Source organism: Jaculus jaculus, chromosome 5, assembly GCF_020740685.1.
Source record: "Jaculus jaculus isolate mJacJac1 chromosome 5, mJacJac1.mat.Y.cur, whole genome shotgun sequence".
Taxonomy (NCBI): Eukaryota; Metazoa; Chordata; class Mammalia; order Rodentia; family Dipodidae; genus Jaculus; species Jaculus jaculus.
In genome coordinates this window covers 44615875-44641290 of record NC_059106.1, presented here as the reverse complement: position 1 = coordinate 44641290, position 25416 = coordinate 44615875, and the positions used below count along the sequence as shown (strand labels likewise).

At 43.3% G+C, this 25416-nt stretch overlaps 1 protein-coding gene across 4 annotated transcripts in view; it reads right to left on the bottom strand.

The window, feature by feature from the left end:
• The window catches only part of Ube4b (ubiquitination factor E4B), a 147237-nt gene that overhangs the window by 6244 nt on the left and 115577 nt on the right, over positions 1-25416 (bottom strand). For all 4 annotated transcript variants that reach the window (XM_045149286.1, XM_004657660.2, XM_004657661.2 and 1 more), the window contains 4 exons: positions 19557-19683; positions 15419-15563; positions 8715-8849; positions 4131-4322 (listed from right to left, as the gene is read on the bottom strand). In XM_045149286.1, coding sequence (XP_045005221.1) covers positions 4131-4322; positions 8715-8849; positions 15419-15563; positions 19557-19683 — 599 coding nt within the window. The remainder of the gene's footprint in view (positions 1-4130; positions 4323-8714; positions 8850-15418; positions 15564-19556; positions 19684-25416) is intronic.

The following is a 25416-nucleotide window of genomic DNA, read 5'->3' as shown; positions in this document are numbered from 1 at the left end:
AGGATTGCCATGACTTCTAGGTCACCCTGAGACTACATAGTGAATTCCAGGTCAGCCTGAGCTAGAGTGAAACCCGACCACACAAAAAAAAAAAACAAAAAAAAAAAAAAGAAAAAGAAAGAAAAAGTAAAAAGAAAAATTAAAAAAGGAAGATCAAGGACAGCCTAGGTTAGCTACATAGTGAGATCCTGTCTCAACAAACAAGCAAGCACCCATCCTTCATTTAGTTCAACACTATCAAATGTCAGGTGTCCAACTGGCATCAGACCATCCCAATAAATAGGCGGTTAGGCCTGGGAGCAGACATGATTTGTGACAGACAGGGGAACGGGTAAACTAGAAGACAAGTGCACATGATAGACTCAGACAATTCTGAACATGAATCTAGGCTCCATCATCTACAAACTGTATGCTCTTAAGCATGTCCCTAATATGCCTAAGCTCTTTTCCTCAGGTATAAAATGGCAGAGGGATTTACCTTCCAGGCGCCTAATAGATAAATAAGTGCCAGGACAAACCCCAAGTTTATCATGTTTTGCATTTATGGTAACAACAGTGCCTACTTATACAATAGAAGAGGAAAACAATCCTATCTGAGGCCCTGGGACAGAGGTACACACTACATCAATCACCCTGGGAGGTACACAGAACTTAGACCAAAACTAAGTCCTAATGTTAAATAAGCAAAAGTCAGTTTTTCAGGTTTTGCTCATTATGACTCCACATCCAAGTGCTGTGCCTCCTTCCATCACCTTCCATGACCGTAAGCAAGCCTGGGAGACAGCCAATGTGACCCACACGCTTTGTGCAAGGCAGCTTGATCCCATCTTCCTCAGTATGCCCTCCCCACTGCCCCAGTTTCAGTGCAACAGGCCAACTGGACTGGACATGGAGGGACTCCTGTTCCAAGTTTAGAACCTGCTTCACTGTGCTGGTCATATCTAGATCACATTAATGTGTATAGCACAAACTCTTCTCAAACCTGTGTCCTTTTAGAGCACTAGGCTGAAATTCCTAACCTTTTTTCTTTTTTTTTTTTGGTAACTTCAATTTCCTTTTTTGAAAAATATTTATTTGAGACAGGGAAAGAAGCAGAGAGAGAGGGGGGGCACACCAGGGCTTCCAGCCACTGCAAACAAACTCCAGATGCATGCGCCCCCTTGTCCCCTTGTGCATCTGGCTTAGGTGGGTACTGGGGAATTGAACCTGGGTCCTTTGGCTTTGCAGGCAAACGCCTTAATGGCTAAGTCATCTCTCTAGCCCCAGTTCTCTTTTGTACATCAGAAACACCTACAAGCCGGGTGTGGTGGTGCATGCCTTTAATCCCAGCACTCAATAATCAGAGGAAGGAGGATCATTGTAAATTTGAGGCCAATCTGGAACTACAGAGTGAGTTCTCTCTAGGTCAGCCTGGGCTACTATGAGACCCTACCTGGAAAACAAAATTGCACCTTCAAAGGCAGGTGAGGCTCATATCTGTCTTCCCAGCACTGGGGAGGCAGATCTTGATTGAATCCAGTCCAAGCCAGTGAAACCCTGTGTTAAACACTGAAGAGGGGGCTGGACAGATGGCTTAGTGGTTGAGGCATTTGCATGCAAAGCCAAAGGACCTCGGTTCGATTCCCCAGGACCCACGTAAGCCAGATGCACAAGGTGGCCCATGTGTTTGGAGTTCATTTGCAGTGGCTGGAAGCCCTGGAGCACCCATTCTCTCTTTCTCTCTGTCTGTCAATCTTTCTCTCTCTGTCTACCTCTTTTTCTCTCAGGCTGTGATGAAGCATGCCTTTAATCCCAGTGGTGAGTTAGAAGCCACCTTGAGACTACACAGTGAATTCCAGGTCAGCCTGAGCTAGAGACCCTAACTGGGAAAACCAAAAAACAAAAACAAAAACAATCAAACAAACAAACTGAAGAGGGCTGGGTATGGTGGCCTTTAATCACAGCAGAGGTAGAAGGATCACTGTGAGTTTGAGGCCACCCTGAGACTACATAGTGAGTTTCAGACCAGTTTGGGCTAGAGCAAGAACCTACCTCTAAAACAAAACAAAAAACTGAAGCAGATCATTTAATTGTGTATTTAATTGGGAAGTAGACAGGGTAAAAATATGGGCACCTCAGGGTTAGACTGCCAGGTCACAAATCCTCCATTGATCCCCCATTAACTATGAGGTTGAACAGGCTACTTGGCCTCCTCACATTTTAGCTTCCTCACATTGTTACAAGGTATTTAGTAGAACTGGTATCTCAGAATTGTGCTGATTAAATGAACACAAACATGAGACGTGGTTAGACACTGCACAGTTACTAACCCTTGAATGACTACACTGTAGGTGCTGATGATGAGCATGGTGGGGCTTGCCTGCAACCCCAGCACACAGGAGGCAGAGGATCAGGAGTTTGAGGATGGCCTAGGGTACGTCAGACAGACAGACAGATAAACACACACACTCACAGAAAACAAAGAAAGAAAAGAGAAGAAAAGTGGGAAAAGGGGGAATGGGTTCACAAGGAACTAATGACATTTAACAGTTGTTGGGGGCAGGGGAGACATTTTCTTCAGTGGCCTAACTACTGGTAAGCTTCCCATGCTGCAGTAAATAGCCACTCATCAATCATGGGCAGTAAGTAACCCTAATTAAATTCCCTGGGTCACACACACAAAGACACAAAAGTAGGGGAGGTTAGTTGGGAAAAGGAAGGGGTTTAGTAGAAGTGGAAGAGGGACAAGAGAAGGTAATGGGTGAATACAATCAAACACATTATTTACATGAACAATGTTGTCAAGTAAGAATAAATAAATGGGAAAACATACAAGAGCAGCAGCAGGACAATAGACTATGGAGACAGGGAGCTCTTTTTTCCTGTCCCCTCCTTCTTTCCCAACTTTTCCCTTTCCCTTTAGGCCTTCCTTTCTGGGGTACTGAGAATTGAACTTAGAGCTTTGCACATGTTAGGTAAGTGCTCTTATCATTCAGCTACAATTCCAGCTTATTTTTACTTTCAGAGGTGGCTTCACTAAGTTGCCCAGATAACTCTGTGAAGACTGAAGCATCACAAAGGGCATCCTGGGGCACAACTTAGACTGAGCTATGGAAGAAAAGCCCATGGGAAGAGGGGGTGATGTGACTCACCACACTTTAGACTTGGAAGACTATGATGTCATGGCAGATTCAAAGGTGGAGGCTTGGGAAGATCTAGATTTCCCAAGAAAACACCTTTTCAGAGTTTCATGTACATACACACACACACACATATATATATATATATATATTTTTTTTTAATTCTTTTTTTTTTTTTTGAGGTAGGGTCTCACTCCAGTTCAGGCTGACCTAGAATTCATTATGTAGTTGCAGGGTGGTCTCGAACTCATAGTGATCCTCCTACCTCTGCCTCCCTTGTGCTGGGATTAAAGGCATGCACCGCCATGTCCAGCTCATGTATTTTTTGATAAAGCCCTTAGCAAGATGGGGTAGGAACTCAACTAGAGAAGGATCAAGGAGCCAAATACACTCTTTTCTTCTACTCAAAAATGATCTATTCAGGGCTGGAGATATGTCTCAGTGGTTAAAGCATTTGCCTGCAAAGCCTAATGACCTGAGTTCAATTCACCAGTACCTAGGTAAAGACAGATGCACAAGAGATTGGAGTTTGGATGCAGAGGTCAGAGGCCCTGGCATGCTTATTCATATTCTCTCTCTCTCTGCTTACAAATAAATAATATATTAAGAAAAACAAAACCTGGGTTGGGAGATGGCTTAGCAGTTAAGGCACTTGCCTGCGAAGCTTAAGGCTCCAGATTTGATTCCCCAGTACCCATGAAAGCCACACACGCAAGGTGGCGCATGCACCTGGAGTTCATGTGCAGTGGCTAGAGGCCCTGGTTTCCCCATTTTCTCTCTCAAATAAATAAATAACATATTTAAAAAATTCAGCTCTCCTTAGATCAGAAATGTCCTCTTACCACTGTGGTCATTATACCTACTGAAGAACTAAAAACTTGCACAGGGATGGAGGGAAACTTAAGTACGTAGCATCTGCCAGCCACTGAACAGACAACAAACCCAAATGGCCCAGCTCAGCGGTCTGAATTCCAGGACCCTCTGAAAGGGCTTCGTTTCCTTAGCACTGACCTGGTCATCAGCAATGGCTTTAGCAAACCGAGCACAGTCCAACTGCAAGTAAATATCCGTTAGCTGGTCCAACAGCTTCTTTGGTTCAAAGCCGTACTTCTCCGGGTTTTCAACTTTCAGGTCACGGCACTTGGGTCCACAAAGCTGCTGAAGATTAAAGTTCAGCATGGCTGCCAATCGGGGTCCGAGTTCCTAGGAAAACACATTCTATGATAACAGGACAATTTATGCTGCTGGGATGAGCGAGGACCAAAACCGCCCATGTCAGTGGAGGAACAAGAATTGGCTGGTTTAATCTTTAAAGAACCCCTCAGACTTGCTGAGTAGCACAAGCTGCACGGAGCCAGCAGCACATTCAGATGGCGTCCACACTGCTTCTTATCTGACATTCTGTAAGGGGGTGGTGTACACTGATGGTACACTGGTAAATGTGACAGAAAAGGCTCTTAGAAAATTCAGACTCTTAGTTATAGAAGTATCACTACAAATTAATGGAGCAAGAGTTAAAAGAGGAAAAATTATTGGCAATTCCATCATCACTAAAATTCAATCTTCTCTTCCAGACAACATTTTTTTTTTTTCCTTTTTTTGTTTTTCGAGGTAGGGTCTCACTCTAGCCCAGGCTGACCTGGAATTCACTACATAGTCTCAGGGTGGCCTCAAACTCACGGTGATCCTCCCACCTCTGCCTCCCAAGTGCTGTGATTAAAGGTGTGCACCACCACGCCTGGCTCAGACACCATTTTATGCATTATTTTTCCATAAATTTCCAAAATTTCTGATGGTCAAGTACGTGCCACTCTTTCTTATTTATTGAAGAAAAAATTTAAAAAAAGATAAAACTTATATCTTGAATAGCTTTAAATTTAGTCAGTGAGACAAAGTAAGCAAAACAATCAGGAAATAAGATAATAAGCAAAACCAGAAAAAACAAAAACACAATGTCCACATAGTTGAGGAGAAACTGCTTTTAAGCTCCCAGGAAAATCTGGCATAGAAGGATTCCAAAAGTAACAAGGCTTTTGTGAAATAAAATGATTTATACAAATCCAAATATACTCAGATTTGAAGCATCTGCTTTTTTTTTTTTTATTTTATTAAATTCCTGAGGTAGGAACTTGCTCTAGCGCAGGCTGACCTGGAATTCACTATGTAGTCTCTGGGTGGCCTCGAACTCATGGTGATGATCTACCTCTGCCTCTCAAACGCTGGGATTAAAGGTGTGCACGACCATGCTGAGCAAGAATCTGCTTTTGTACAAAGTACTGCTGTATGCAATTATGGAAGTAAGTGATAAGGACAGAGTTGGAGATATATATATATTTTTTTGTTTGTTTGTTTTGTTTTTGGTTTTTCAAGGTAGAGTCTCATTATAGCCCAGGCTAACCTGGAATTCACTGTGGACCTCAAACTCACGGTGATTCTCCTACCTCAGCCTCCCAAGTGCTGGGATTAAAGGCGTGTACCACCACACCTGGCTTGAGTTGGTAATTTTTTGTTGGTGTAGAAGAGTATGAACTATCCAGGAAAGAAGTTGAAAATGGAAACAAAAACATGGGCACAGACCTAAGACTGGGGCAAAAGAAAATGGTCACAGTGGTCACAGTGTATAAATGGCTCCAGTGTATCACGAGCCCAGAAGGAACTTAAGTTTCCTTTACAAAATGAAAGATATAGAATTTGGGGCTGGAAAGGTAGCTTAGCAGTTAAGGTGCTTGCCTGCAAAGCCTAGCAACCCAGGTTTGATTCTCCAGTACCCATGTAAAGCCTGATGCTCAAAGTGGTACATGCATCTGGAATGCATTTGCAGCAGCTGGAGGCCCTGGCATGTCCATTCTCTTTCTCTTCTCTCTATCTCCACTTGCAAATAAATATATAAAAATATTTTTTAAAAAAAGGGCTGGAGAGATGGCTTAGCTGTTAAGTGCTTGCCTGTGAAGCCTAAGAACCCTGGTTTGAGGCTCGATTCCCCAGGACCCACGTTAGCCAGATACACAAGGGGGCGCTTGTGTCTGGAGTTCCTTTGCAGTGGCTAGAGGCCCTGGTGGGCCCATTCTCTCTCTCTCTGTCTCTTTCTCTCTCTATTGCTCTCAAATAAATAAATAAAAATGAACAAAAAGGGCTGGAGGGATGGCTTAGCGGTTAAGCGCTTGCCTGTGAAGCCTAAGAACCCCAGTTTGACGCTTGGTTCCCCAGGACCCATGTTAGCCAGATGCACAAGAGGGCGCACACATCTGGAGTTCATTTGCAGTGGCTGGAGGCCCTGGTGCGCCCATTCTCTCTCTCTCTCTCTCTCTCTCTCTCTCTCTCTCTCTCTGTCCCTTTCTCTCTCTGTCTGTTGCTCTCAAATAAGTAAATAAAAAATAAAAAAAAAAATTTAAAAAAAGGGCTGGAGAGATGGCTTAGTGATTAAGCGCTTGCCTGTGAAGCCTAAGGACTCTGGTTCGAGGCTCGGTTCCCCAGGTCCCACGTTAGCCAGATGCACAAGGGGGTGCACGCGTCTGGAGTTCGTTTGCAGAGGCTGGAAGCCCTGGCGTGCCCATTCTCTCTCCCTCCCTCCCTCTCTGTCTCTCTCTCTCTCTGCCTCTTTACTGTCATTCTCAAATAAATAAAAAGATACTTTATAAAAAAAATTTTTTTAAAGAATACAGAATACAGAATTCAAATTAGGATTTATAGGCCAGGGGTGACAGTGCACACATTTAATCCCAGCACTCAGAGGCAGAGGCCATCCTGAGCTACTTATCTCAAAAAACAAACAAACAAAACAAACAAAAAAGGTTTTATGATAATGTAGTTGTGGTTTCAAATAGTTTCCAACCTTCTGGTAACCCAATAGCACCACTAAGAGTCATAGAACATAAAATCAAATGTGGTTTACAATAAAGATTGGGAAACTACTATCTGTGAGCTAGTCTGATGCCTTTTTAAAAAAATATTTATTTATTTATTTACTTAGGGGGGCGCTACTGAAGAGATGGCTTAGCGGTTAAGGCACATGCCTGTGAAGCCTAAGGACCCTGGTTCGATTCTCCAGGTCCCACATAAGCCAGATGCGCATGGTGGCACTTGCGTCTGGAGTTCGTTTGCAGTGGCTAGAGGCCAGGCCCTGGCACACTCATTCTCTCTCTCCCTCTCTCCTTCTCTCTGTCTCTAATAAATGAGTAAAAATAAAAATAAGCTGGGCACGCCTTTGATCCCAGCACTTGGGAGGCAGAGGTAGGAGGATCACTGTGAGTTCAAGGCCAGCCTGAGAAGACATAGTGAATTCCAGGTCAGCCTGAGCTAGAGTGAGACCCTACCTCAAAAAAACAAAAAATAAGCCGGGCATGGTGGCACATGCCTTTAATCCCAGCAATTGGGAAGCAGAGGTAGGAGGATTGCTGTGAGTTTGAGGCCACCGTGAGACTCCACAGTGAATTCTAGGTCAGCCTGGGCTACAGCGAGACCCTACCTCAAAAAAAAAAAAAAAGTTGAATATAGGCTAGGTGTGGTGGTGTGTGCCTTTAATACTAGCACTCAGAGGCCAAGGTAGGCGGATGGCTGTGAGTTCAAAGCCAGCCTGAGACTGCATACTGAGTTCCAGGTCAGTGTGGACTAGAAACACCTGACCAAAAAAAGTGTTTAAAATAAATCCCATTTTGCAAGTCCTTAAGGGAAACAAGTATTTGGACAATAGACCACTTTGTCTCACCCTCCCCTGCTCTGTAAGTTTTGCTTTTCAAAGCAGGAGCTAGAGGGAAGGACAGTGAGCTGCATTTCAAGCTGCACAAATCACGTGATGGAGCAGAGTAAATAGAGAGAGCGCATGGGTGCACCAAGGCCTTCAGCCAGACTAACTCCAGATGCATGAACCACTGGTTTTATGTAGGCACTGGTGAATCAAGACCAGGCCATTAGGCTTTGCAAGCAAGCACTTTAACCGCTGAAACGTCTCTTCAGCCCTCGCCTTCATTTCTCATTTTCCTTCCTCTGTACCCCTGTTCTGGTCACACCACAAAACATTCAACTTCTTAGTAGTATGCTCAAAGCAAAGCAGTTATTGGCAGGGATAGTGGTCAACTTCAATGTCAGAAACAGGAACCAGGTCTTGTTAATCATGTCAAGGTCACATCTTCTGACTCCCTTTAATCTACCATAGAACCTAATCATGGCTTTCATTTAGCCTTTAGCTTCCTGGATATAATAAAACTGCTTCTAAAAGCAGTAAAGATCTTATGTCATCAAACGTTCTACTTAATGTACCCCGATTTTGAATTTATGTTACCTTTTCTTTTTCCTATAAATAAAATATAAGAATCAATAATGATAAAAGTTATGTCACAACTTCAAATATCCAATGTGCTATCTGAAAGGAAAAGGAACAAAGCATCTTGGATGCATCTGTAGATGACAGTGACATGAGAGCTTTGTTTCAGTTAATTAGAGTACTGTGTGCGTCAATTAACATAACTGGGAATGAAATTAGGAAGAATTTCACTCATCAGTTACTGTGATGCTACAATTTCCAGGTTGTGAACAACTGTGCCAAGTTCTAAGTGCCAGAGTCTGGATGTAGAAATGAACAGTGTGGCGAATACTCACTGGCCTGAGAAACGGCTTCTGGACCTGCTTTGTTAGGATATGGAACATGTCCACAGTCTCGGTCGCCAGGGCGAGATAGGAGCGTGACACACGCTCATCCTGAGCAAGCTGAGACTGCCGGGCCTGCTGCTGATCCTAGGAAAAACCACACAGGTGCCAAATAAATCACAGCTCCAGTCGTCAGCTCAGAAGTACAAAGGACGAACAATGCTTGGGCCTAGGGCGTGTGTGATAAAGCAACACTCTGGGACCGGGATGAAAAGTAATACCAGCAAGCCGAGAGCCCAGGTTTATTCTTTCCAGCACAAGAACACTTCAAGGCTTTGATCAGGTGACATTGGGAACTTTTAGAGCTGGGGATTGCACCTACCTTGAAAAACCAAAAAAAAAAAAAAAAAAAAAAGGAAGTCATTTTTTTTTTGGGGGGGGGTAGTTTCAAGGTAGGGTCTCAATCTAGCTCAGGCTGACCTGGAACCCACTATGGAGTCTCAGTCAGTTTTGCCAGGCGTGGTTGTGCACACCTTTAATCCCAGCACTTGGGAAGCAGAGTGCTATGAGTTCGAGGCCATCCTGAGATTTCATAGTGAATTTCAGGTCAGCCTGGGCTAGACTGAGACCCTACCTCAAAAAACCAAAAAAAATAAATAAACCCTTGCATTTATTCCCTTATGTTAGTACTGCTTAAAGTCTTGATCACAGAGCCGGGTGTGGTGGCGCACGCCTTTAATCCCAGCACTCGGGAGGCAGAGGTAGGAGGATCTCTGAGAGTTCGAGGCCACCCTGAGACTACATAGTGAATTCCAGGTCAGCCTGAGCCAGTGAGACCCTACCTCGAAAAACCAAAAAAAAAAAAAAAGTCTTGATCACAGAAGTTTCTTACAATAGGAAGTGGTTAATGCAGAGATGCATATCTGCCAAAATTGCTGAGAATAAGTGACTACTATGTGCTCAGCTTCAAATAGTACATCAAGGGATGGCTTAGTGGTTAAGGTATCGGCCTGCAAAGCCAAAGGATCCCGGTTTGATTCTCCAGGACCCACATTAGCCAGATGCACAAGGGGGCGCACACGTCTGGAGTTCCTTTGCAGTGGCTGGAGGCCCTGGTGTGCCCATTCTCTCTCTCTATCTGCCTCTTTCTCTCTCTATCGCTCTCAAATAAATAAACAAATAAATAAAAAATACCTCCCCACCCTGAAAAAAAAAGGAGAATAAGAAGCAGGGCTGTGAAACACTGGTTCTGAACAGACAGCTGTTACACTCATGAACTCACAGCAGCTGTGGTTTCCTGCACAAGATTGAGCCTATCAGTATGCCACAAGATCCCACACTTCCCAGGGTAGCTAATGGTTGATGGGAAAGGGTGAGTCAGGGCCATCAGTGGTGTAGCCACTGTTAAGTTGCCCATCCACAGTAAATAACCTTCTGTCCATGATCATCCAAGCAACCCTAACAACTCAATGAATCAAAAAAAAAAAAAAAAAAAAAAAAAAAAAAAAAAAAAAAGAGGCATGAAAGGACTTCCCTTAAATCTGCTCTTCTATACATCCTCCCTAGATAGGAATTCCCCTTTTCTAGAATTAATATTCCTGGGAGGCTTAAACCTGAACGTGGCATTGTGGTTGGTTGAGCTCAGCCCCCATTCAGAACTTATAAATGAGCCAGGCATGGTGGCACACACCTTTAATCCTAGCACTCAGGAGGCAGAGGTAGGATCGCCACAAGTTCAAGGCTACACTGAGACTACATAGTGAATTACAGGTGAGACCCTATGGGGGGGAGGGGAGAAAGAAACAAATTATAAATGACCCCAATTTGGGTCTTTAAGTGGACTTTACTCTCACCTGCCTTCTCATGAGAAGGAGGTCTTCACACTTTCTCTTCTTTCCTTCTCTAATCTAATAAAGTCTCTTCAAACTTAAGAAAAAAAAAAAAGGTATGAGGCATGGGGAAGCCTGGAAAAATAGCTCAGGGGTTAAAGGGTGCTTGTTTGCAAAAACTGCCAGCCCAGGTTCAATTCCCTTGCCATAAAGCCAGGCAGATTTGTTTGTCGTTGTTGGTTTTTCGAGGTAGGGTCTTACTCTGGTCCGGGCTGACCTGGAATTCACTGTGTATTCTCAGGGTGGCCTCGTACTCATGCCACCACACCTGGCTTCCAGCCAGACTTTTGATTGTAGTGGCAAGAGACCTTGGTGCATTCTCCCTACATACAAACAAAAGGTAGGAGGACTGCTCTGAGTTCAAGACCAGCCTGGAATCAGCCTGAGTGAGCTACAGCGAGACCCTACCTTAAAAAACAAACAAACCATAAATAAATGAGACTATGTGATGTGATGTGCCACAGTTTGGAGGCCTGTCCACCAGGTGTTGGGTGCCTGCAGCTGCTCAAGTTTCTTTTCTGTTTTGTTTTTTTGAGGCTGGGTAGGTCTCACTGTAGTCTAAGCTTACCTGGAACTCACTCTGTAGCCCCAGGCTGGCCTCTAATTCACAGTCACAGTGATTCTCCTACCTCTGCCTCCCAAGTGCTGGGAATAAAGGCCTGTACCTTGCCGACTTACCTAACTGCCTAAATATTTTTTTTGTTTTGTTTTTTGAGGTAGGGTCTTACTCTAGCCCAGGCTGACCTGGAATTCACCATGGAGTCTCAGGGTGGCCTCGAACTCATGGCAATCCTCCTACTTCTGCCTCCCGAGTGCTGGGATTAAAGGCATACACCACCAAGCCGGGCTTGTTTTTTTTGAGGTAGGGTTTCACTCTAGCTCACGCTGACCTGCAATTCACTATGTTGTCTCAGGGTGGCCTCAAACACATGGTGATCCTCCTACCTCTGCCTCCAGAGTGCTGGGATTAAAGGTGTGCGCCACCACACCTGGCTTGCCTGAAGTTCTTGGTTTTCTAAACTATCAGGCTGTTGCTTTTCTGCTGTCCACACGCTTGCCTCTGGCACCATCCTTCCCCCTCAGTTCTTCCACAGGCTTGGAAATAAGGGAATAAGGACAGTTCGACTCACAGGAAAACCAGTTAGTGCACTGAAGGATCTATGCCTACCCATCAGTGAAGATGTAAATTTTCATATCTACCCCAGGACTTTTTTTTGTTGTTGGAAAACAGGCCAACAAGCTGGCATAGCTGCTATAGCCTAGTGAGTGCCCTCGGGCTTGGTGCTTCACTCCGTGCCTGGTGGAGACTCTGCAGCTGGGAGCCTGCCCACTGCTCCCTGGTCAAGAATGACCTTATTCAAAGAAAGGCCGCACCAGACACTGGAACAGCCAGGCATCGATGGCCTCAGTGTGAGTCTGGGTGTCTCTTCTGTAAGTATGACATAGTTACTCAGTCTTTTATAGGCTGGGTCTAATGCAGGATAAAAAGATAGAAAATTAAAGGGACATGGGAAGGGAAAGCAGCTCTTCACCCCAGAATCTCGCTAGAAGTCTGAAACTTTAATACAACCAATAAAAAAAAATTGCACACACAGGTGATGCTTATTTTCCTAAATGCCCCTCAAACAATGATGTCATAAATAGTAAACTAGCTTGCTTAGGGCCAGAATATTTGTGGCATAGAACTTATCTGTCAAGGCACTCCTCTCTCATCCCTAAATCTAAAAACATGCCTTACAATTCCATTTACTTCAAAAGAAAAATTTTTAAGAGGAACAAGTAAATCAGCTTATATTTTTACTTAAATTTTAAACTTAAAAAATATTTTATCTACTTATGGGGGGGGCGGGAAGGAGGGAATGAGAATGAGGGCATCAGGGTCTCCAGCCACTGCAAACGAATTCCAGACACATGGACACCCTTGTGCATCTGGCTTACGTGGGAACTGGGGAACTGAACTGGGGTCCTTTGGCTTTGCAGGCAAACACTTTAACAGCTAAGCCATCTCTCTAGCCCAAACTTTTCTTAGGCCCATTTTCATTCTCTTTCTCTCCTCTCAAATAAATAAATTTACTTTTAAAAAGATAGAGGGGCTGAAGAAATGGCCCAATGGTTAAGGTACTTGCCTGAAAAGCCCAAGGACCTGGGTCTGATTCCCCAGTACCAATGTAAAGCCAGATACACAAGGTTACACATGTGTCTAGAGTTCATTGGCAGTGGCTACAAGCACTGGCATGCCCATTCTCTCTCCTTGCCAAAAAAAAAAAAAAAATAGAGCCTAGAGAATTTTCTGAAAGAGGTAGGAAGCAGAGAAATCAAGGAAAACCCTGGATTGAGCCTGAGCAATTGATGAATGATGCTGTGATGTCCTGAGGTTAGGCAGACTCAGAAAGAGATACAGAAACTGGGCATGGTAACTCATGCCCTTAATCCCAGCATTTGGGAGACAGAGGTAGGAGGATCGTCATGAGTTCAAGGACTCAAGGACACTACCTAGTGAATTCCAGGTCAGCCTGAGCTAAAGTGAGACCCTACCTTGAAAAACCAATAAATCAAATAAATAAATAAAAAGAAATGAACACAAGGGCAATAGGTAGTGGGGACATCAGTGGGATAAACACAGTGCTCAGAAGAAGACTGTGTTATCTCAACACTATCCAAAGAGTTCAAGAACTGTGGGGAGCATGGATGCAGGAGAAGCTTGTATTTGTGGTCCCTGAGCAGAGCCCTGTGTAAGGTGGATCTCTATGAGTTTGGGACAGCCTGAGACTACATAGTGAATTCTGGGTCAGCCTGGTCTAGGGTGAGTCTCTACCTTTAAAAACAAAACAAACAACAAAAGATACTAAAACATATCGTGGTGCTGGGGATAGAACCCAGTACCTTGCCACATAGTAAGTTTGTGCTCTACCTAGACTTCAAAATCGTATTTTTATTTGTTTAATTTAATTATTTTTTAAAACATTGTGTTTTAGATTTTTTGTTTATTTTTTATTTGTTTATTTGAGAGTGACAAACAGAGAGAGAAAGAGGCAGAGAGAGAGAGAATGGGGTGCGTCAGAGCTTCCAGCCACTTCAAATGAACTCCATACGTGTGCGCCCCTTGTGCATCTGGCTAATGTGGGTCCTGGGGAATAGAGCCTTGAACCGGGGTCCTTAGGCTTCACAGGCAAGTGCTTAACCGCTAAAGCCAACTCTCCAGCCCAAAATGTATTTTTAGAAAATAAAGATAATGTCTGATATGCAGTTTTACTTAATTTTAGTACAGTAAGTAACATTTGTGCCTGAAGTAGAGTAGACTGACTTCCTCCCTCTCCATTTCTCTTTCTTCCCTCTGTTCCATCCCTCCTTCCTGTCATCTCTTTTCTGCAGGACTGCAGCTCAAACCCAGGGCCTCAAGTATGTTAGGCAAATGTTCCACCACTGAGCAACACCTTCAGCCTCAATTTTTAGCTTCAGATAAACTATTTTTAAGGGTTGGAGAGATGGTTCAATGGTTAGGTGAACTTCCTGCACAAGCATGAGTGCCTGAGGGGCTCTGAGACTGCCAGAGGTCAAACCTCCAGACCACACAGAAAACAGATGGATTTTGCAGTATGCCTGTAACCCCAATCCTGGAGGGGTGCAGAGAACTGACAGAGTCCTACATGCTCTGGCTCAAAACAAGACCAGGCTTAGGAAAATGATGGAATGGTTTAATGATCCAGGTTCCACAGGTGAGCAACCCCAGCCACAGGGAAGTATTAGGAGCCTCAAGGGCAGATACATGTTGTGGTGGTTTGAGTCAGGTGTCCCCCATAAACTCACGTGTTCTGGATGCTAGATCTCCAGCTGGTGGCAATTTGGGAATCAGAGCCTCCTAAAGACAGCATATTGTTGGGGGTGGGCTTATAGGTATTATAGTCAGCTTCCCCTTGCCAGTGTTTGACACACACTCCTGCTGTAACTGTCCACCTGATGTTGGCCAGAAGGTGAAGTCCAGCCTCTATTCAGACCACGTGTTTCCACGCTATCAGAGTTTCGAGTGTAAGCTAAAATAAACTATTTCCTCCCACAAGCTCCTCTTGGTCAAGTGTTTTGTGCAGCAACAATAAGGTAACTGCAACACATGTGCACACGTAACACCTACCATACACAGCACGGTGTGTGCGCGCACACACAAACAGAACCAATTAAACTAATTAAAACAACTTTTTTTTATTTTTGGTTTTCTAAGGTAGGGTCTCACTCTAGCTCAGGCTGGCCTGGAATTCACTATGTATTCTCAGGGTGGCTTCGAACTCTCTGCGATCCTCCTACCTCTGTCTCCCAAGTGCTGGGATTAAAGGCATGCGCCACCATGCCTGGCTAAAACAACTTTTTTTGTGTGGTTTTACAAGGTAGGGTTTCTCTCTAGCCCAGGCTGACCTAGAATTCACTATGTAGTCTCAGGGTAGCCTCAAACTCACAGCGATTCTCCTACCTCTGCCTCCCAAGTGCTGGGATTTAAAAGCCTGTGCCACTATGCACAGCTTAGAAAAAAATATTTTTATTTATTTATTTATTTGAGAGAGAGAGAGAATGGGTGAGCCAGGGCCTCCAGCCACTGCAAACAAACTCCACATGCATGTCCCTCTGGCTTACGTGGGTCCTAGAGGATCGAACTGGGGTCCTTTGGCTTTTAGCCTTAACCGCTAAGCAATCCCTCCAGCCCTAATTTTTTCTTTTAAAGCACAAAGTAAACCCCAGTAGTGAGAGAGGTCTGGTGCCCTCAGCAGCCCTGCAGGCAGAGCTCCATGCAGATCTCGACTCCCTGCCCAGCTGAGCAGCCCCTTGCCAGGTCCTCACCCGTGGCAGCTGGTCCCACTGTTCCTTGTTCTTCATCTCCTCTTGTACTTCGTGGATCCGCTTCAGCGACTCCAGACTTTCATCAAGCAAAAACGTTGTGTCATTTATCAGCATATTTATGTAGCGAACAAACTGCTTCCCGGAACTGGAAAGGCAATGAGACAGGAAGTCCTGAGTGGCAGCCAGATGACCTGTAAGATTGCCCACCTTGGCACAACTCAGGTACAGGGGGATTCAAAGGCTACCAACTCTCTCCATAAGTTTTGTTAATATTTGTTTTTTTAATATACATAATTTTTTTGTACATAGGCAGGTCAAAATTTTAATATAAATTACTTTTGCCAACACATAGCTTATGCATTCTTTGCTCCTTTTTGGGGGAGGATTCTCAAATTGATATTGAAAGATTTACATATGATATCTTACTGTTATATGGTCTAATGACTAAGAACATTTCTCTGGTAACCAAAGCTGATGCCATATATGGTAGAGTTCTTGGCATATACTCTATATGCCTTAAACCACTTCCACATTCTTCCTATTCAGCTAATTATAGCTTAGTAGCCATGGTAAGGATTGTGAAGACCCTGTCACTTCTACAGAATAGGAAGGCAAGGCTAGTTACTACAATTCAGCCAAATAAAAAGAAAATAATAATAAACCAACCCCTTGAAAAGGAGAAGTACTGCACCTTTGCAAAATTGAACTGGCTCACTGCAGCTGAGCAACAGAACCACCACTGAAGCGAGAAAACAAGTTTGGTCTACATAGGAATTGTATATGATTTGAAATAAAAAAGTTATAGCAATCAACTAATAGCAACCTTGATTTTCATTGCTGCCTCAGAGTTTGAAACTTATAAACAGTTTCCACAAACCTAATACTAACTTCCCAGCTCCTTTTATAAAACCAGGAATTTGTTCTCCGTAGCAAAGAAATAAACACTCATAACACATAGAATACAGCAGGACATCATTGAAAATAGCTGCCTTGTAGTACAAACTACAGTACAAGTATATGGATGTCATTAAAACATCAAAACTACTATTCAGCCAGGCATGGTGGTACGAACCTTCAATCCCAGCACTCGGGAGGGAGGTAGAGGTAGGAGGATCACCATGAGTTTGAGGCCACCCTGAGACTACATAGAGAATTCCAGGTCAGCCTGAGTTAAAGTGAGACCCTACCACAAAAAACAAAAACAAAAACAAAAACAAAAACAACAACAACAACAACCCCAACATACTATTCAGACTATTTCTCTAGTCTCATCATCCACAGTAGAATTTTTAAACAGGTTTTTTTTTTTCAAATTTTTTTGTGTGTCATTTATTTTATTTTATTTATTTGAGAGTGACAGACATAGAGAGAAAGACAGATGGAGAGAGAGAGAATGGGCGTGCCAGGGCTTGCAGCCACTGTAAATGAACTCCAGACGCGTACGCTCCCTTGTGAATCTGGCTAACGTGGGACCTGGGGAACCGAGCCTCGAACCGGGGTCCTTAGGCTTCACAGGCAAGCGCTTAACCGCTAAGCCATTTCTCCAGCCCTAAACAGGTTTTTTTTTTTTTAAAGCCTTTCTTTTAAATTTTTCTCCTTTGCAAAGAATGTTTCCTAAATTGTATGGCAATAGTATGTATAAATTTTTTATTTTTGTTTATTTGAGAGCAACAGACAGAGAGAGAAAGAGGCAGATAGATAGAGAATGGGCACGCCAGGGCCTCCAGCCACTGCAAATGAACTCCAGATGCGTGTGCCCCCTTGTGCATCTGGCTTATGTGGGTCCTGAAGAATCGAGCCTCAAACTGGGATCCTTAGGCTTCACAGGCAAGTGCTTAACCGCTAAGGCATTTTTCCAGCTCTTTTGGTTTGTTTTAAAGAGAGGGTCTCATATTGTTTATTCTGGCCTCAAACTTACAATCCTCCTGCCTCAGCTTTGCAGTGCTGGGATCAAACTTGAACTACTATGCCAAGACTTGTTATTCTGTTTTTAATTGTGATAAGCTCATGTTATTGGTGTGCTGAACCAACTTTGCCAGCTCATGAGAGCCAAGTGCTAATTATTTGAGAATTTTCTGAGTTGATTTCCTTGACAATTTAAATTTGGCAATAGTGGACTTAGTCAGACCATGGAAAACTACTGAATGTAGAAATTTCTCCCTCTACAGAGCTTTATCAGCATATTCTCTCACATTGTTTTGTTTTTGTTTTTGTTTGTAGAGGTAGAGTCTCACTCTAGCTCAGGCTGACCTGGAATTTACTATATAGTCTCAGGGTGGCCTCGAACTCACGGCAATCCTCCTACCTCTGCCTCCCGAGTCCTGGGATTAAAGATGTGCACCACCATGCCCACCCAGATCACATTTTTTTTTCTTTTTTCAGTTTGGAAAGGAAATATGCTTGTACTCCCAAGGACATCAGTAAAAAAAGCCTAACTATATGTAGCAGCCAAAATCTAAAAAATAAGCCCAGCATAGTAGTACATGCCTATAACCATGGGATTCTGGAAACTGAGGGAAGAGAATTGCTTTAAGTTTAAGGTCAGCATGGGGGCTACATAATGAGTTTTAGATCAGCCTAGACTATGGTGAGATCCTGCTGGAGAAATGGCTTAGCAGGTAAGGCACTTGCTTGTGAAGCCTACGGACCCACATTTGACTCTCCAGATCCCATGTAAGCCAGACATACAAGATGATGCAAATGTGCAAGGTCGCACATGCACACTAGGCAGCACACATGTATGGTGATGAACTGCAGTAGCTGGAGGTCCTGGCATGCCAATTCTCTCTCTCTCTCATAAAAAAATTACAACCTCCCCCAACAAAACGAAAAAGATCTACTGATAATATTATTCTTTATGACAAAGAAAGATACAATGAAGAAACACTGGGATTGAAAACACTGACAAAGCAGGAGAAGAGCTCACTTCATAGAACCTGCAGCTGCTGGTTCTAAGGACTCTTCTGTGCCTTGTGAATAATGAAGGGTCTTACTGGAGAACTGAAACAGGTTGGCCCACTCATCAGACTCTGAAATTGCTTAAATGAGTAGAAAAGAGAGAAGGCTTCCACTATGTAAACTAGGTGTGGGAACAGGTTCCTATGGACAAAGACAAGAGGCCTCAGTCTCAGGAATGTGGGGAGACAGGACATACACTCCCAAAAGGCACCATGAGCTTTGAGCAGCGGGCTAGCCTGGTCTTTAAGCTCATACCGGGTTGCTGCTAGAACACAATAACTCTGACTATAAGGGCAGCTCATGGAAGTAAAGAACTACCTTAGTTTACTTTGTAGCAGCTCTGCGACAAATGGTTAGTCTGCTGGTCATATCATCAAGTAGTAATTCAGTTTATGAGTGATTGCTAGACTTGAGCTAACGAGGGTTAGAAAAGATCTAAGTAATGTGATAAAAGTGCTTCCCCCTCCCTCCAGGTAGGGTCTTGCTCTAGCTCAGGCTGACCTGGAAGCCAGTATGTAGTCTCAGGGTGGCCTTGAACTCACAGCAGTCCTACCTCTGCCTTCCAAGTGCTGGGATTAAAGGCGTGCAGCACCACGCCTGGCTTAACATTGCTTTTGAAAAACAAAAGAAGGGTTCAATAGTTACACTCACCTTTCTAAGCACTGATAAGTAATTTAGATGGGATTACTACATTCCAGGGTTAAGCAGGCCTTAAAATTTCAAGTAGGCATAGGAAAAGTCCTTAATCAGGGTTTAGGGCCTGACTACAAAAATGAACTGCACAAAAAATCCTAACCTAGCTACTTCCAAATATAAGTCTTCTTAATATTTCTAACTTTAAATCTTGACACTATATTTAAAAATAATGGAAGATCTCATTTTTTCATTCATTCTGATAACTTCACTTAATAGCATGTAATTCAAAGGAAATACACAAGAACCACTCAACATGCATATTCATAGGATATTTCTTTATATAAACTACTTCCCAAAGTATGTGGACAAATCTGAAGCTGAGCTGTTTCTTGCAGGCACAGGTGGTCAAGGAACTGGCCACACCTAGCAATACCTTGGGCAAACTTACAAGAGGCTAAAACCAGGAAAACAGCCACAGGGACCCATCTGTGAATGCTTTTAAGCAGTCATATCTGTGACCTGCAAGAAGGGACCTGATACTCACTTGAACTCTTCCATAAACGTGCCATGATGAGCTATATTTTGCCAAAGGCTTTTAAAAATGGTGCTGATGTGATAGCGAATTGTGAACTTGTCGTAGAACTCACTGGTGGCTCCGGTATGCTCAACATCTAAGAAGAAACACATAGAGACTAAGGGACAGGTCTTTTCATTCCTTTCTGAATATAGTTATTGCTACTGTAGTGATGATATACAAAGAATATATATCTATAATATCAGAGATCTGGTGAAACTATCTGTAACTCACATATATGACAAGAAATTACAAGCTTAAAAAAATACTTTTTTTGAGGCAAGCACAACACACTGGCCCCCCTTTCCCCTCCCCACCTTTTTTAATGAGATCAAGATGGAGAGTGAGAACAAGAGAGAGAATTGGAACACCAGGGCCTCCAGCCACTGTAACCAAACTGCAGACGTACGCACCATATTATGCACATGTGCAACCTTGTGAATGCATCACCTTGTGCTGTGCATTTGGCTTATGTGAGATCTGGGGAGTTGAACATGGGTCCTTAAGATTCACAGGTAAGCACCTTGACTGCTAAGTCATCACTCCAGCTCCCTCCTTTTTTATTTTTTTTTTAAAAACTTAAAAGAACAGGCATGGCCAGAGCCTCTAGCCACTGCAATGAACTCCAGATGCAATGCACCACTTTGGTCATCTGGCTTATATGGGTATTGGGGAATTGAACCTGGCTAAGCTGATTTTAAAGATAGAACTTTCATAATGGAAATATGGCAATGACATAAGACCTAAAAGAATAGGTTAGAAAACTTATTCAGTATCATTAGGATAGTATAATTCATCAAATCCTTTCCATCATTTCAGCTGATTTATAGAAATGCCACAGCAGTTTAAATGTACATTCCTGAGCAGATGAAAAATTGTGTTAAATTTTATTTATTGAGCTGGGAATGGTATCTCACACCTTTAATCCCAGCACTCGGGAGGCAGAGGTAGGAGGATCTCCGAGAGTTCGAGGCCACCCTGAGACTACATAGTGAATTCCAGGTCAGCCTGAGCCAGAGTGAGACCCTACCTCGAAAAACCAAACCAAACAAAACAAAACAAAACAAAACAAAACAAAACAAAACAAAACAAAAACCGGCATCTGGCAGGTTTTTTTTTTTTTTTTTTTTTTTAAATTAGAGACAGATGGGGGTAGGGAGAAGAGAGAGAGAGGGAGGGAGGGAGGGAGGGAGAATGGGCATATCAGGGCCTCTAGCCACTGCAAACGAACTCCAGACACATGTGCCTCCTTGTGCATCTGGCTAATGTGGGACCTGGAGAATTGAACCTGGGTCCTTAGGCTTCTCAGGCATGCACTTTAACCACTAAGCCATCCCTCCAGCCCTGGCAGTGTCTCCTTTTGGTTTTCTGAGGCAGAGTCTCACTCTAGCCCAGGCTGGTCTCAACCCCAGAGATCCTTCTACCTTAGCCTTGGGAGTTTTGTCCCAGCAAGGAGAAAGTAACTGCTATAGAAAATTGATTCTCTCCTTCCACCTTGAGACAGGGAATCTCCTTTTGTTTCTTGCCACTGGAAGGGAAAGACTAGTTGGTCCTGGAGCTTCAGGATTCTCATGGCACTGACCCCTATTGCTGTTGGCATTGCTGGGGTTACAGACATCTGCACCACTCTGTGTCTGGTTTAATGTGGGTGATGCTGGATCACATTCAGGTTGGCAGGCTTACAGTGCCTTTAACTGCTAAGCCAATTCCTTAGCACATGCCTATTATTTTAAATATTTCATATCATGCACATTTTCGAGTTTGTTTTGAAGTAGAGAAAAACACAGTGAATCCTTCATATACTCACTGCTCTTGACAAATCAACATCATCCTTGTACCTATTAAAATGGAACAAAATTTAAATTTGGGTATGTAATTGGTAACCAGCCTTTGCACAGAAGCCCCAAAATTTATGACCAATTAAAAATAGTTTTAAAACTTGTCAGGCAAAAATAATTATGCCTTAACAAAGATATAAAAAGGAAATTAAGTAAGTTAATATTCTTAGCCAATCTAATTGGCAGACATTACAAAAATGACAAGACTGAAAAAGAAAGGGCTAGAGAGATGGCTTAGCAGTTAAGGTAGCACATGTGTCTGGAGTTCGACTACAGTGGCTAGAGGCCCTAGTGCGCCAATTCATTCTCTCTCTCTTTCATGAAAAGAAAACAAACAAACAAAAAAAAGGCCTGGGAGTGCTGGCACATGCCTTTAGTTCCACTCAGGAGGTAGGCAGAGATAGGAGGACTGCCAAGAGTTCAAGGCTACCCTGAGACTACATATTGAATTCCAGGTCAGCCTGAGCTAGAGCAAGACCCTGACCCTACCTTGAAAACCAAAACCAAAAAAAAAAAGACAAACCTGACGGAGGTGATGATTGGGAAAATAGGTATGTACACTCCATATACTGGTGGGAATGAATGGTGATGCAATTTCTCTAAGGACAACTTAGGACTAGGTGTGGTGGCTCAAGCCTATAATACCAATACTTGGAAGATGGAGACAGGAGGACCAGATATCCAAGGGCAGCCTTAGCTACACAGCAAGTTAGAGGCCAGCCTGAGCTACATGTCAATTTGATAAAGTGGAACATACATCATCAATAAATCTTCCCTCTGACCTAGCAATTCTATTTAAGGAAATGCACACAAGTACATTCTAAGACTGATTTTCTTTTTAATATGTATATTTAATATATATTAAATATATAAATGTATATTTTTTTGTTTTATTTTTCGAGGTAAGGTCTCACTCTAGCTTGGGCTGACCTGGAATTCACTATGGAGTCTCAGGGTCACCTCGAACTCTTGTTGATTCTCCTACCTCTGCCTCCCAAGTGCTGGGATTAAAGGCATATACCACCACACCTCACTTAATATATATATTTAAAATATTTTTATTTATTTGCAAGCAGAGAGATAGAGAAAAGACAGACAGAGAGAATGGGCATACCACAGCATCTAGCCATTGCAAACAAAGTCCAGGTACATGTGTCCCTTTGTGCATTTGGCTTTACATGGGTACTTGGGAATTGATCATGGGTTGTTAGGCTTTGTAGGCAAGTGCCTTAACTGCTGATACATCTCTCCAACCCTGATTTTCTTTCTAAATATGAGAGAGAGGGAGGGAGGGAGGGAGAAAGGGAGGGAGAGGGAGAGGGAGGGAATGAGTATGGACACTAGGGCCTCCTGACACTGTAAACAAACTCTAGATACATGAGCCACTTTCTGCATCTGGCTTTACATTGGCACCAGGGAATTGAGCCCTGGCAGTCAGGTCTTATCAGAAAGCACCTTCAGGGCTGGAGAGATGGCTTAGTGGTTAAGCGCTTGCCTGTGAACCCTAAGGACCCCGGTTCGAGGCTCCATTCCCCAGGACCCATGTTAGCCAGATGCACAAGGGGGCACATGTGTCTGGAGTTCGTTTGCAGTGGCTAGAAGCCCTGGCATGCACATTCTCTCTCGCTCTCAAATAAATAAAAATAAGAAAGCACCTTTAACTTCTGAGCCATCCCCCCAGCCCCAAAAGAATGATTTCTTTTCTTCTTCTTGTTTTAAAAATATATTTTATTTATTTATTTATTTGAGAGAGAAAGAGAAAGAGAGAGAGAGGGAGGGAGGGAGAGAATGGGCATACCATAGCCTCCAGCCACTGCAAATGAATTCCAGATGCATATGCCCCTTGTACATCTGGCTTATGTGGGTCCTGGAGAATCAAACTGGGGTCCTTAGGCTTTGCAGGCAAATGCTTTAACTGCTAAGCCATCTCTCCAGCCCCAAAAGACTGATATCTAAACATATAATATAGTACTACTTTTAATTTTATTTTATAATAGTAGGGATTGAAGCCAGGACCTTGGGATGCTAGACAAGATCTCTACCACTAAGCTATATACCTTGCCCAGGCCAATGCACTATTTTTTTAAAAATATTTTTATTTATTTTTTGAGAGTGGGAGAGGGTGACAAGAGACACATACACACACAGGGAATGGGCATGCCAGGGCCTCCAGGCACTGTAAACAAACTCCAGATGCATGCACCACCTTGTGCATCTGGTTTACATAGGTCCTGGGGAACTGAACCTAGATCGTTGGGTTTGCAGGCAAGTGCCTTAACCACTAAGCCATCTCCCCAGCTCCAATGTACTATTTTTACTAGAGAAAGATATAAATAATGCAAATGTTTTACAGAATGTGAACAAAATTATAGTTTTCTTTACTTTTTCTTTTGGAGGGGGGAAGTATGGTGTCACTCTAGCCCAGGCTGACCTGGAACTCACTCTGTAGTCTCAGGCTGGCCTTGAACTCTCAGTGATCCACCTACCTCTGCCTCCTAAGTGTTAGGATTAAAGGCATGCACCACCACACCGGGCCCAATTATAGTTTTAATTTAAAAAATGACTAGGAAGATATATAGCCAAACCTAGGTATGGTGGCTCATGCCTATAATCTCAGCAGTGAGGCAGGAGGATTGCTATAAGCTAAAGGCTAGCCTGGACTACACAGTGACTATAAGAATAGCCTGGAAGCCGGGCGTGCTGGCGCACGCCTTTAATCCCAGCACTCAGGTGGCAGAGGTAGGAGGATCACCTAGAGTTCGAGGCCACCCTGAGACTACATAGTGAATTCCAGGTTAGCCTGAGCCAGAGTGAGACCCTACCTCAAAAAACCAAAAAAAAAAAAAAAAAAAAAAAAAGAATAGCCTGGGCTTCTTGCTGCCTTCTTTCTTCATTCATTTCTTTTTAAAATTATTTATTTATTTATTTGAGAGCAACAGACACAGAGAGAAAGACAGATAGAGGGAAAGAGAGAGAATGGGCGCGCCAGGGCTTCCAGCCTCTGCAAACGAACTCCAGACGCGTGCGCCCCCTTGTGCATCTGGCTAACGTGGGACCTGGGGAATCGAGCCTCAAACCAGGGTCCTTAGGCTTCACAGGCAAGCGCTTTAACCGCTAAGCCATCACTCCAGCCCTCTTCATTCATTTTTGCTACAAGGACCTCGAGACCTTTACACTTGCTTTCTCCTCTCCCCATTCTTCTGGGGCTCATGTTTATATTAATTTAAAAAAATTAATTGTTATTTTCTCTTTTTTTTGTTTTTTTTTGAGGTAGGGTCTCACTCTCAGGTCAGCTCAGGCTGACCTGGAATTCACTATGTAGTCTCAGGTGGCCTTGAACTCACGGTGATCCTTCCACCTCTGCTTCCCGAGTGCTAGAATTAAAGGTGTGCACCACGACTCCTGGCTATCAAATTTTTTTTTAAAAGGCACATAGCACAAAGTTAGAGACTCTGCAGACATGATCAGGGGCTTTTATCTATTTATTCTTTTCTTTTTTGTAATACTGGGGCTTGAATCCAGGCCCTTATGCATGCTAGGCAAGTGCTTTACCAGTGAACCATATCCCAGCCATTCTTGGTATTTCCCAAGGTATACATTTTTTTTTTGGGGGGGGAAGGGTTGACCAAAAGCCAAGTGTTTAATAATAAATAAAAAAGATATAACAATTTATATCTGCCATGATAAGATCTGATTATGTTCCTGTATAATCATAAGGACAAACCTTCAGATGAACTAAGTGCCATTTTATTGCATAAGTGTGAACAAAGGTTTTGGAAGGTGATTTAAGTAAAGCTTACAAAAAATAGGAGGCCAGCACAGCAACTCTTGTTATTTAAAACTCTCCATAAAATCTTAGCAACAACTGAAATATAGTGGAAGCTAAGCAACCACTGTTAACTCATTACCCATCAGGACACATCTCTCCCAGCATCCCTCCATCCCTGTGTGCAAGTCTTCTTCCTTGTTTTTTTTCTGCTGCTGTGCCTCAA